General features: G+C 40.8%; 1 protein-coding gene across 6 annotated transcripts in view; it reads right to left on the bottom strand.

The window, feature by feature from the left end:
- The window catches only part of LOC124711157 (DNA-(apurinic or apyrimidinic site) endonuclease), a 70,629-nt gene that overhangs the window by 31,198 nt on the left and 25,471 nt on the right, over nucleotides 1-13,960 (bottom strand). For all 6 annotated transcript variants that reach the window (XM_047241068.1, XM_047241065.1, XM_047241063.1 and 3 more), the window contains exon 4: nucleotides 76-219. In XM_047241068.1, coding sequence (XP_047097024.1) covers nucleotides 76-219 — 144 coding nt within the window. The remainder of the gene's footprint in view (nucleotides 1-75; nucleotides 220-13,960) is intronic.

Raw genomic sequence — 13,960 nt, 5'->3', positions numbered from 1 at the left:
CCAAATTCAATTTATGAATAAGGAGTAACAAATGCTAGCGAACACAGAAAGTTTGAAACAATCAACAGAACTTACATGCACCAACAACAAAAAACTTCTCATACTCTGCTGTGATTAGTCGACCTTCTGAGTCATGTTCGTCTTTACCAATGCCGTACTTCACATCAAGTGGTTTCACTTTTGTTAACAAAGCAACTCCAGCATATCCTTCTTTCTCTCCTGTTGGAAGTACATACAAAAATAGTTAACAAACAAGGTAACTATTACAAGGGATGAACATAAAATGAAGGCACATTTCCCTCAAGGTAAACTACTTTTATGTCTATAGCACATCATTACAAAAACTACTAGATCAATATGTTACAGTATGTAGAAAATAAGATTTTAGTTGTATTTTAAAAAACGAGAAACAACCAAAACAATTTCTTTGTTAAAAATCTCAAAATAATCAATTGAACTGGGTAGTAAATAAGTCCAATTAGTTTTGTATAGTGTATTTACATTTATCAAAACACGTAGAATAAATATCATTCAGTTGTATGGACCATAATTATGCACCCAACTTTTCACCATCTTGATAGGGCATAATCGGAGAGTTTGAGGAATCGTAGAAATAGTGTTGAAGGGGTGTGTGTGTGTGTGTGTGTGTGTGTGTGTGTGTGTGTGTGTGTGTGTAAACTGTAGAGTGAGACCAAGAGATGAATACAATAAGCAAGTTCAAATGGATGTAGGTTGCATTAGTTATTATGAGATGAAGAGACTTCCACAGAAAGTAGTAGTGTGGAGGGCAGTATCAAACCGCTGACTGAGGACGACAATGACAACCATTTCCATTATGCTTTTCCTATGAAATCTCTACAGTTTCAGTGTGTAATGATTGTACATCTATACGTATCTCCAAAATCCATCTTATGAAAGGTACTTCTGGTACACTATTTTTTCCTACAGGGGGGTTGAGTAGAAAGGTCGTAGGTGATTTCGGGGATTATAGCTACCTTTATTAAGCACAAAGCTTTATTACGGAGCACATTCCATTGTGGTTATTCTATTTATTCGCATAAAGAATTCCCTGCTGGCTTTGTGCAGTGACGAACTGTAAAGCTTCACTTGACGTAATCAGAAGTGCGGCAAAGAGATTGGTACACCATATGTGGCTCCGAGGAATATCAACAACTCCAACATAATATACAGCAGTTTTGTCAACAGATACTTAACCTTTTTGCAGTAGCATTTTGTTTCAATTGATGCGTGGGAAGTCTGAATTGGATGACGGTCTAACATGATAACTCTCTCATCTGGTGCGTAATCAACATGTATTGAAGTCCGATCACAACAACAAGTTGTTGGAATCTGATTTGGTAGATGTTGCCTTCGCTATCAAACACTACCTCTCCCAACATCCATCGAACTCCAAGCCCACAACCCCATTTCTTACACACCTTATCAACTTTATCATGACTCCAAACTACTTTTCCTCTGAAGGGAAGGTTTACAAACCCATGACACACACATGAGCATCCGCATGGCACACTCCCACGCCAACCAGTTTGTTGCGGGTTGATATTTGTAATTATAGACACTCTGGAAATATTTATTATCCTTGAATTAATGTTTTATATTCCATGATGTACGTTCCTTGGAGAGAAATAAATTAATGTTGTATTGCAATCACGGTGTTGTGTATCCGTAATATTTTGGTGCCGAAACCCGTGAAGAAATTGCGATTTCCTGCGTCATTTCAACAATTAACGGCTTACTTCACGCTGTAGGAAACACATCGGACCGCATCACAAGCTAAGTCCATTCCAATATAATATGATCGCATGAACTGGTTGCTTCAAAACAATTTTTGCGGCTTTGTATTGCAACCTGAAACTTGCACTCGGAGTAGCTAGTTTTATTAAAAGGTTTTCGTTCACTTACGTTTGCGCATATGCTGCTTGTTAAACGTTTAAGCTATTCACATGCGCACTCGTAAACAATCTTACAACAGCCATCTTTAGTAAGACATAATGCAGGACGAATCAGAGATACAGTTAGAAAACTTCGAAGAAAGTGAACTAGGGAGAGGACTAATGCTATGCGGTTTTGTGCGGCTGTTGATGCTCTTACCATAGAAAGCCCGTGTGATGATTTTGAATATTACAGGGAACGTCTTCAAGAAACTCTAGAGACGCTCATTTCATTAGATGACGCTATTCATAATTTTCTCTCCGACAATGAATACAATGCAGACGTGCTGAGCTGTGAGGAATATATAGACAAAGTCAAACGCGCTATACAGAAGGCTACAAAAGCAATTGATTACAAGCTTTCAGCCACAACGTCGCAGATGAATATCACGTCACCACCAGTGCTCACACAACCCACTGTATTCCACTCTGTCAAGCTACCAGCAATTAAGCTTGAGTCATTTTGTGGAGATGTTGAAATGTGGTCCCGCTTCTGGGAACAATTTGAATCGACCATTGAAAAAGACCCATCCCTTTCTATAGTAAACAAACATGTTTTCCTACGAGGGTATCTGTCAGGCAAACCGAAGCTGCTAGTAGATGGAATACCTGTAACGGCTAACACGTACGAAGTAAGAAAGAAAATTTTATTGAATGGATACGGAGATAGCAATCGCATTATACAGGCGCACCTCGATTATTTGGATGCGCTAAAGCCTGTACACTCAGCGACACCTGAAACGCTGAACAGTACATTCCTTGAATGTAACCGTCGTATTCATGCACTGCGTGCCTTAGTAGAAGACGTCGTGGCATACGGTAAAATTCTCACTCCGAAAATTCTGCTTGCATTTCCCACTGAAATGTGCCAGAAATGGGTCATTCATGCTAGAAGAACTGAAGTAGCAGAAGGAGATGTACTGAAACTACTTAACTTTTTGGAAGAAGACGTTCATGGTGCTCTCACTGCACAAAAGATTCGTACAGAATATCAGTCATCTCCTAGCTTCACGCCCACTGCAGCAGCGCTTCACAGAAATTCAAAGCAAGCGAAAAATCCGCGTAAGCCTAAACGAGAAGTACCGGTACAACCATATTGCGTATTTTGCGAAGCTCGCTCTCATTGGGCTCAAGACTGCAACATAGTAACTGACAGCCAACAACGTATCGATAAACTGAAGCAAGATAATCGCTGTTTTATATGCCTAATCTGAGGTCATAATGCTAGAAACTGCAGTAAGAAGGGCAAGGTCTCGTGTTCTAAGTGCACGAAAAGTCATCACAAAGCTATCTGTACTGACACCGCTGCCTCTTCTTCATCTTCTCAGCAAATTAGCTCTACATCTGTAGGGAGAATCGACGTAAGTTCAGCAAGTTTTACTTATCTTCAGACAGCTCGAGTTTGGGTCGGTGGACCCGCAGGATTAAGCAAACTTACTTGCTGCGTTCTGGATAGCGGTAGTCAGTCAAGCTTCATTTCCAAGTTCCTGATTGATGAGCCAGGTTTAAGAACTATAGAACATCGTGATCTATCTGTCAACGCCTTTGAAATGCCATCCGCAACTTCAACGCATCGTAGAGTCGTAGAATTCACACTACAGGGTACATGGACTAATTCCAAGATATCTATGACTGCTTTTGACAGCACATATTCATTTTCCGTGCACCCAACTGTGCCTTCCAATTTAAGAAAACTTGTACGCACACGGGGACTTCAGTTTGCGGACCTAAGAGATGGTACAGAAGATCTTCCCATTGAGATTCTTATCGGAGCAGATTACTATTGGAAAATTGTTAAAGATTCCCCTCCGATTCGACTAACGTCATCAGTTGTTCTGGTACCTTCCATTCTAGGTTGGATTCTTAGTGGAAGCAAATCAAGCACCACGGCTAACCTTGTGACGGCAAACTACATCAGTTTAGAGACAGCGACAACAGACGATATTTTACGACGTTTCTGGAATTTAGAAACAATGTGAATCACAGAAGATGAAACAACAACTCTGAATCAGAAGGAATTGGCGATATTGCAAGATTTCTCAAAATCCTACTGCATCGAAGACAAAAGAAGAGTCGTGTCTTTCCCCAGAAAACCCAACGTTATGTTATCTAATAATCTTCAGCAAGGAGAGAAGAGATTTGCTTCACTGGAGAAAAAACTTACGGAGGACAAGAAACTGAAACAAATTTACAAGGCGCAAATGATAGAACACATCAAGAAGAAACATGTGGAAGTCACCCCTTCTGGACAGAAATTGCGGGACACATTTTATCTGCCACATCATTCAGTAAAGAAAGAAAAGTTAGGTGTCATCAAATGGAGGATTGTATTTGATGGTTCGTCGTACGACCAGAATGCACGTTCATTGAATGACTCTTTAGACATAGGTCCTAATTTACTCCTGACATTCTTTCAATACTACTGAGATATCGTCTACATCGAGTAGCCTTAATTGCCGATATCAAACAAGCATATCTACAGTTAGTTCTTCACAGGAAAGATAGAGATCTCACGACGTTTTTTTGATACAAAGTAATCGTAGATCAACAAGGAAACTATATTACAACTGACGAAAGGATTACATACCACTTCACCCGGCTACCTTTCAGACTTACCTGCAGTCTGTTTCTTCTTGCAGCCACGCTGGAAGAACTTGCTGTAATGCACAAAACAAATTTTCCGCGAGCTGCTTTACTTGTTGAAGATAACAATTATCGTACATGGATGATTTTGTAGCAGGTGCTAAAGATGACAATGTCGTAATTAACTTATATTATGAGCTTACATCACTCATGGGACAGATCAGTCTACCAATGGCAAAGTGGGCCACAAATTCAAGCTAACTGATTGGAATATGGCAATCAGAAGGTGTCATAAACACTGCAGAATACATAGAAAGAAGGATCCTTTATTGTATGATTATATGATAGCGGAACAAACACTGGTAGCAGTTACTTCTGTAAAATATCTGGGAGTATGCGTACGGAACGATTTGAAGTGGAATGATCATATAAAACTAATTGTTGGTAAGGCGGGTACCAGGTTGAGATTCATTGGGAGAGTGCTTAGAAAATGTAGTCCATCAACAAAGGAGGTGGCTTACAAAACACTCGTTCGACCTATACTTGAGTATTGCTCATCAGTGTGGGATCCGTACCAGGTCGGGTTGACGGAGGAGATAGAGAAGATCCAAAGAAGAGCGGCGCGTTTCGTCACTGGGTTATTTGGTAACCGTGATAGCGTTACGGAGATGTTTAATAAACTCAAGTGGCAGACTCTGCAAGAGAGGCGCTCTGCATCGCGGTGTAGCTTGCTCGCCAGGTTTCGAGAGGGTGCGTTTCTGGATGAGGTATCGAATATATTGCTTCCCCCTACTTATACTTCCCGAGGAGATCACGAATGTAAAATTAGAGAGATTAGAGCGCGCACGGAGGCTTTCAGACAGTCGTTCTTCCCGCGAACCATACGCGACTGGAACAGGAAAGGGAGGTAATGACAGTGGCACGTAAAGTGCCCTCCGCCACACACCGTTGGGTGGCTTGCGGAGTATCAATGTAGATGTAGATGTAGATGTAGATGCAGATACGGATGTACTGGGAGTCCACTGGAACACACAGACTGATACGCTCAGTGCTGTTCACAACAATGTTACCGACGATGTTATAAATCGTCCTGCCACTAAGCGAGAAGTACTACGAAACACTGCTAGATTCTATGACCCACTGGGTTTGTTGTCGCCTGTGTCCCTCACTGCAAAAATAATTTTTCAAGAAATTTGGTCAAGATGAATTGAATGGGATGAGCTTTTACCCCTCAATCTTAGCAAATGCTGGCGAATGTGGGTATCAACACTGCCATCATGTTCACACACAAAAATTCCCCGATGGGTTGGTGTATCTGAAAGCACTGAGCCAGAAATCCATGTCTTTTGCGATGCATCAGAAAAGGCCTACGGAGCAGTCCTTTATGTACGGTGCACCACAACAAATATGGTATCAGTCCATTTGGTTTGCAGTAAAAACCGACTAGCTCCCATCAAAAAAATAACTCTTCCACGGCTGGAACTTCTAGCGACACTTCTTGGATCAAGACTACTTCATTATTTCTGTTAAGGCCACGAACTATAATGCAAGTCGTGCAACATTGTGGACTGACCCAACTGTAGCCTTAGGATGGATACAACATGACCCTAATCGATGGAAAACCTTTGTGTCAAACCGTGTTACGGAAATACGACTAACGAATCAGTCACAGTGGAGGCACTGCCCTGGTGACGAAAATCCAGCTGATCTAACCTCCAGAGGTACCACAGCAGATAAACTTGACCATGCTTCTGTATGGTTACATGGACCTGCTTGGTTAACAAAGAACAGAACACAGTGGCCTCGAATTTTACAGACAGAAGAGCACTCTTTGCCAGAAAAGAAGAAATTAACAGACAAAGTCTTCATGGTACAAACAACGATTCCTATTTTAACAGCTACATGGTACAGTAGCTATTTCAAGCTGTTAAGAGTTACAGGATGGGTACTTCGCTTTAAACGGCACTTACTGAAAGAAAACAGAACATCTGGAGAACTAACAGCATCAGATTTGGGCGAAGCACGCACTTACTGGATTCAAGTTTTCAACAGCAACATTTTGCGCTCGAACTGCATGCACTATACAACAACATGCCTCTACCACGTAATTCTCACATAGCTCGCTACAACCCATTCTTGGATAATGGTCTTATTCGTCTCAGTGGACGGCTGCAGTTTGCAGAATTACTCAGATCAACGCCACCCGATTCTTCTTGAAGGACATCATCATTTCACACGTTTACTGATCCAGCAGACTCACATTCGTTTGCATCACCTTGGAGTAAACATAGTGTTATCTGAACTGAGAACAGAATTCTGGATCCTTAGAGCTCAACAGGCAATTAAACATATTCTACACCGTTGCCTACCTTGTAAGATGGTGAAAAGCTCACGTTGTTCAACAAACTGAGGCTCCATTACCAGCTGAACGAGTTTCACCACTGAAACCATTTACAGTAACAGGTATTGACTTTGCTGGTCCATTATATGTCAGACAAGGACATATTACGAAGAAAGCGTATATTTCTCTATTCACATGCGCAACAACACGAGCCATACACCTGGAACTAAGCTCAGATATATCAACTGACAGATTTCTTCAAGCCCTACAAAGGTTTGCCGGAAGACGAGGAGTGCCCAGCACAATTTACACTGATAATGCTACTACCTCCCATGCCACGCACTTAGAGCTGAAGGAGCTCTGGCAGGCTCTCATGGCAAGCGAGACGCACAAGTACCTCGCCCAGCAAGCCATCACTTGGAAATTCATCGCCCCACACGCGCCTTGGTGGGGCAGATTCTGGGAACGGATGGTGGGATCTGTCTAACGCTGCCTGGGAAAAGTTTTAGGACAGGCACAGTCGGACGAAGAATGTCTCAACACAATCCTGGTCAGCATAGAAGCAGCACTAAACTCTAGACCAATTACGCAAGGGAGAGAGGAATCTGAGCCACTGACGCCCGCACATTTCCTTGTAGGTGATCGACTCACAACATTACCTACTGGTCCAGAATCACCAGTTAGAAAGGACTTGTCCAAGGAATTTCAACGGCTGCAGAAGATGGTAGAACACATCTGGAACAGGTGGAAGAAAGAATATCTGATCCTGCTCAAAAACTTCCATGAAACTCATCAACCAAGGCCAGGTTCAGGAAGACTCCAGCTGGATGATGCCGTTCTTCTACAAGAGGATGTTCGTCCACGACACGTGCAGGAAGGCGTGCATAGAAGATCTTCATGAAGGAAGAGATGGGAAAATACGAACTGTAACCTTACAAACTTCAGAAGGATCCATAATCTCACGCCCCGTTCAACTGGTCAATCCTCTAGAAATTGACCAGGGTGGGGAGGGTGTTGCGGGTTGATATTTGTAATTATAGACACTCTGGAAATATTGATTATCCTTGAATTAATGTTTTATATTCCATGATGTACGTTCCTTGGAGAGAAATAAATTAATGTTGTATTGCAATCACGGTGTTGTGTCCGTAATACAGTTTATGGGTCAGCTAGAGGAAATCTTCCTAGCCACTCAAAACCCCAACCTCTAGTCTAGTTCGATTTCACCGATGATCTCTTCATGATCTGGACTCAGGGCTATGGCACCCTATCCACATTCCTTTACAACTTCAACAACTTTTCTCCCAACTGCTTCACCTGGTCCTCCTCTACCCAACGTGCCAGATTCCTGGGCGTTGACTCCACCTCTCCGATGGCTCCATCCACACCTCATCCCATTAACCACAAACAGTACCCATATTTTGACCACTGCCTTCCCTCCCCCACCAAAAAATCCCTCCCATACAACAAGTGTGGAAGAGATACCTGCAGTGACGAGTGCTCCCTTGCCCAGTATCCTGAAGGTCTCAAAGACTGGCAACGCTCCCCGAACCTAGACCACAAACAGATTTCCCATGCCATACCCACACACATCCCCAACAATCTGCTATGAAGGCCCACCCTGCTCATCACCCAATATCATCCTGGACTGAAACAAGTGCCTTTGCCAGGGCTTGATTATCTTTCGTCCTACCCTGAAATATTGAACATGTTACCCAAGATCCTTCGTACCCATCAATAACAACAGATATCAAGTAGTCTAGTTTTAGCTACAGTAGAGTAAACTGTGGAATGTTCAGGACGGAATAACAACAATATTATGAAAAGGATAGATTACTACTCACCATATAGAGGAGATACTGAGTTGCGGACAAGCATAACGGAACACTGCTATAAACTTTAGCTTTCTGCCAATTTGACATAGAAAACAAATGCACACATTCACATAATCACAAAACACACACACACACACACACACACACACACACACACACACACACACACGACCATTGTCTGTGGCTGCTGCGAGCATAGACATGAGAAGAAGGCCTTTTGCCTGAAAGGTAAGATATATAGCATTTTTTATTGTGCCTATCTGCAGCTCAGCATCTCATCTACATGGTGAAGAGCAATCTATTTTTTTAATGACACTGTTGGATTCATTAGACACAGACAGCAATAATGTGTCAGTTTTAGTGACCTATATTTTAATGTTTAAGAGAAATCAGAAGAGTAAAGCAAAATTGTGGAATACTGAAAAATTCAAAGAACTGACAATAAGAAGGGAATATGCTATAAGAACATCCAACGTTACCAATAAGAGTAATAACACTAGTCAACAGCCATTTTGCATCTGGGATGTGATACATCAACTAGTATGTATATTGGTATGTAGAATCAGAATATACCTTTCAAAATGTTCTAGCACGTACTATTTTTAAAAGGTTTTTCATTTTTCATATTCAGTATTTTGCTTTTTACTGTTTTTCTGTTCTGATGTTTAATTGTTTGTTTTTGATTTGCAGAGAAGAGCTAAAAGATCTACAAATTGTCAGTAAATGGTTGGTGTGGTAATCCAGTGGTGTGAAAGAGATGCCCAGTGAGTGTTTCCTGTGAAAGATAGTGCAAACTCAACTAAGAAAAATGGCAACTAGTAAATCTCGTTGCTGTCTAAACCACCCCAACAACTTTTGTTATGTATGTGGCAAATTCACTCCAAAAGCCCAAAGAAACCAATCACTGATTTGGTTAAAAAGGCATATAAAATGTATTTTGATTGTCCTGTTGGTGATAAAGATAAAAATTTTGCACCTCACATTGGCTGCATAACTGAAAGGAAAATGCCGAGCCATGCCATTTGCTGTTTCGATGGTGTGGTGTGAGCCTAATGACCACTGTTACTTCTGTCTTAAAAATATTTCGGGACATTCAAGCAAAACTAGACATAAAATAGAGTATGCAAATGTATCTTCAGTGCATTTGCCTGTGTCCCATGATGAGGGGTTGCCCATTCCTGTCTGTAACTTGAAAGCCACGAAACCAGACACCATGTCACGTGAATCAGAAAGTATTGAACATATAGAAGAGTACTGCCCTCAATACCATGACACTTCGTCTCAGCTCTTTCATCAAATGGAATAGAACGATTAGGTTCGCAATCTAAAACTTTTGAAACAGCAAGTTGAGCTCTTGGGGTCGAAACTGCAACAACAGAACCTTCTAACTCCAGGGAAAAAAATTTTTGTTTCAGATCAAGAGGTGCTTCCTTTGCTCACTATATCAACTCGCAGAATTCAATGTGTGTACCTACAGATGTCAATGGTCTGATGGTGTAGCTAGGTGTACAACATAATCCACAGGAGTGGCGGGCGACTGCTTATTGACTCCAGCAAAACCAGCTTGAAAGCAGTACTACTGCATAATGGCAAAGCATTTCCACTGGTACCTTTGGCTTATGAAACCATGGCTTTGCTGCTAGAGGTAATCAAATATAAGGATCATGAATGGCAGCTTTGCAGTGATTTAAAAGTTGTTGCATTCCTTACAGGTTTACAGGCTGAATTCATGAAATACTGCTGCTTTTTGTGTCTTTGGGACAGCCGTGACACCAAGAACCACTATACAGTCAAGGAATGGCCTATAAGGAAGTCATATGTTCCTGGAAATGTAAATGTGAACAATACACCATTTGTTGAGACCAATAAAATCATTTTGTCTCCCCTTCATATCAAGTTGGGCCTTATCAAGAACCCTGTAAAAGCTCCGGATAATGAAGGTGAGGCCTTCAATCACTTAAAAGAAAAGTTTCCCAAGTTAAGTGAGGCAAAGCTGAAAGAGGGTATATTTGTTGGACCATAAATAAGAGAATTGCTGTAAGATCCAACCTTTGATGCCAAACTCATAGATATCCAATTAGCTGCTTGGTCTTCTTTTAAAGCAATTGTGAAGGGCTTTTTGAGTAATAGAAAAGTGAAAACACAAAACCTATGTTACCATTGTGAATGATCTGTTGGACAACTACAAGAACATGGGGTGTAGAATGTCCCTCAATAAACACTTTTTACTTTCTCACCTTGATTTCTTCCCAGAAAATTTGGGAGCCGTAAGCAATGAGCATGGTGAACGCTTTCACAAGGACATTCTTACCATGGAACACCGTTACCAAGTCCATTGGAACCCTTCAATGGTGGGTGATTACTGCTGGGGGTCTTGTTAGGGAGAGTGATGAAACAGCAAACAAAAGACGAGCTCCATCGCCGCATTTTTCAAAAACCAAAGACAATTAGAGGTGAAAATATCTTTTGAACAAATTTGGACCTATTATTGGCACGATGCCCATATATACATATAAAATAGTATTGATTTCAAACGTTCTGAATGAGTACTTTTGTTTTGACTTAATTATGTCAATTTTCACTATTACCATTTTTTATTCTGCTGTGTATCTAGGAAATGTGACGTCATAGAGAAGAACTGACTTTCCCAGTGTATTCAGCACCCCAAAATTTGGTAAATCCACCCATTTACAAACCAGATGCAGAAAAAACATTTAAATTTGTTAACTAGTCTAATTAATACCGTGGTAACAAAAACACCACTGAGATGTTGGTGGGGGTGGGGGGACACACCCACAGATGGAAACCAACTGATGACAGTAAAGATAATAAATTTTATTCAGGAAAGAAATTCTTGGTCCTGTTTAAGGTGGTATGCCACTGCACTCCTCCAACAACCTTTGAAATAAATTATGCAGCCCCCTTTTTTTAAGACAGGGGGGGGGGGGGTGCTACAGTTTAACACGGATTCCAGACTGTGGTGCAACTTAGGATTTTCAACATTAACAAACATTACCAGGCATAAAGGAATAGTTGAATTCTATACGCAGGAATACAGAAACAGACAAAAATGGAATGAAAGATAAAGCACAATGGGTAATTAAGGCATTAGAATCAAGAGGAATGTTAGACACGAGTCATATGTTTTGACCATTGATGCAATGTTAACGACTGCTGTCATGTCACCTATAGGTGCATATACTCAGTTTTGTTTTCAGCTGGCAAAGAAGCCATTGAATGTCGCACATGGGGGAGGGGGGAAGCTGGCTGTGGCAACAGACTGATCTGCAACTTAGACCCAGGTATTAGTTAGGTTGGAAGATAACAGTTTGGTTGAGAGTTGGTGAAACAAACAAACCTGATACTAAAAAAACCTGGACTGCTCTGTAGCTTGGCGCATTTGAAAAATTGCCAACAACATCGCATTATAATGTCATACTGTTTTGGTAAGGATGAACAAAGAAACATTACTGAATACAGATGAAGTAGCCGAAAGATGGAAAGCATATTACAAAGAGCTCTATGGTGGAAAAGAAGACTATATCATGACAGAGGAATGCACTGAAGAAGAAGAAGTAGTGCTAGTAGATGAAATACGTTTTCCAAATATGAAAACTGACTTTAAAATAGTGCTGACAGAACTGAGATCACAGACAGCTCCAGGTCCAGATGACCTACCAATTTAGTTCTGGGAGAATTGTGGAGAAAAGATGAAGTCTGGAAAACTATAAATGTTCTTATAACTACCATTCTCTTCCAAATGTTGTAGGAAGTGCACAACAGTCATTCATAAAAAGAGGATGCAATAGACTGCTCCAATTACAGAAGGCTAACTCTTAATTTTGCAAGAGGTAAAAATACTCAAATCCATAATAACAATAATACTTCCTTCATCAGACCAGCTCCAGGAAAAGTTTTTTTAAAAAACAGAAAATTGCACTTGCCAAGTAATGATCCTATCAAAGTAGACCCCTTGGCTACCTATACACAGTTGCCAACATTTACTAAGGTCTTGGAAGCAAGCAGGGAAATTTTCAATTGTGATGCTTGTAACCTTATTTGTCACAGCCCGTTGGATGTCTGCAGTATCCAGATGAAGCTTTCCTTTCAGTCATCTTTTCAATCACAGAAACAAGTAAAAATAACATAAGGTGAGAGTATGGGCGACTATGGCGAAGTGGGATGGCAATAACACTATGTTTGACCAGGTACTTGGTAACAGATAAAGCAGTATGACATCTTGACTGTTATGCAATAAGAACCAGTCGTGAGAATATCCCAAATCAGGGCGGCAATGTTGAATCGCTTGTCGCAAACGTTTGAAGACTTAAATGAAAGAAGGGTTTGGTTCACTGTTTGAACTGAAGGAATGTACTCATGGTGAACTAATCCTTTACTATCAAAGAATATGATCAATATTATCTTTGTCCTTGACGGTTGTTGTCTGACTTTTTTTAAGACTAGTGGTTCAGGACTCCACCACACAGCACTTTGAAGCTTAGTGTGAGGGTTATACTGGAAGTACCAACTTTCATCCCAAGCAATAATCTTTGACAGAAATGTAGGATCACGCCTTGCACTACCCCGTGGTTCAGCAGAAATTCTTTGTCTTTCCTCTTTCTGTTCGTCTGTTAGCGTGTGTGGGATGAGCTTTGCATTTTGTTTCCATTTCTCTAAATCTTTGTGTAAAATCTTATGACACGCATCATGTACTGAAAGATACCCACGTAAATTGGGAAGATAGAAGAACAATATTATACATATATAAAAATCAAAGTGTGTGGATAAATCCCACAAAATTTTTAAACCACCTGCATGTCTCTGAATGTGTGGGTGACATAAGGTTAAGCGGAGCTGGAAATGCAACAATAGGCCTTAAAAAAACCACATCTTAACTGTGAAATATGAAACAAAAGAGTAACCCAAAAGGAAAGTCTGCCTGAAAGTACACACTTTTGTACTGTGAAATCTAAATGAGTTGTCGGGCAACATTAAATACTGTGTTCTTCCATTAATACATCATAAAATGCTTGGCTCACCCTTGACATGCTGCCTATAAGATGGACGTTACTGTTAGAGCCTTTCACACATGCCTACAATGGCCTTTCAGACGAAATCTCACTTGCGAGCAGGGTTTGTGCAATGACACACTTCAAGACTGAACTGGTCCAAAAAATGTTCAATTGGGCACCCTCCAGTATACACCCACACCGTCCTTTTTTTTCTCTTTTGTTTATGCTTATTTACTT

Source organism: Schistocerca piceifrons, chromosome 8, assembly GCF_021461385.2.
Source record: "Schistocerca piceifrons isolate TAMUIC-IGC-003096 chromosome 8, iqSchPice1.1, whole genome shotgun sequence".
In the NCBI taxonomy this organism is placed as follows: domain Eukaryota; kingdom Metazoa; phylum Arthropoda; class Insecta; order Orthoptera; family Acrididae; genus Schistocerca; species Schistocerca piceifrons.
The sequence above is the reverse complement of the archived record's forward strand: the minus strand, read 5'-3'. Positions and strand labels throughout refer to the sequence as shown.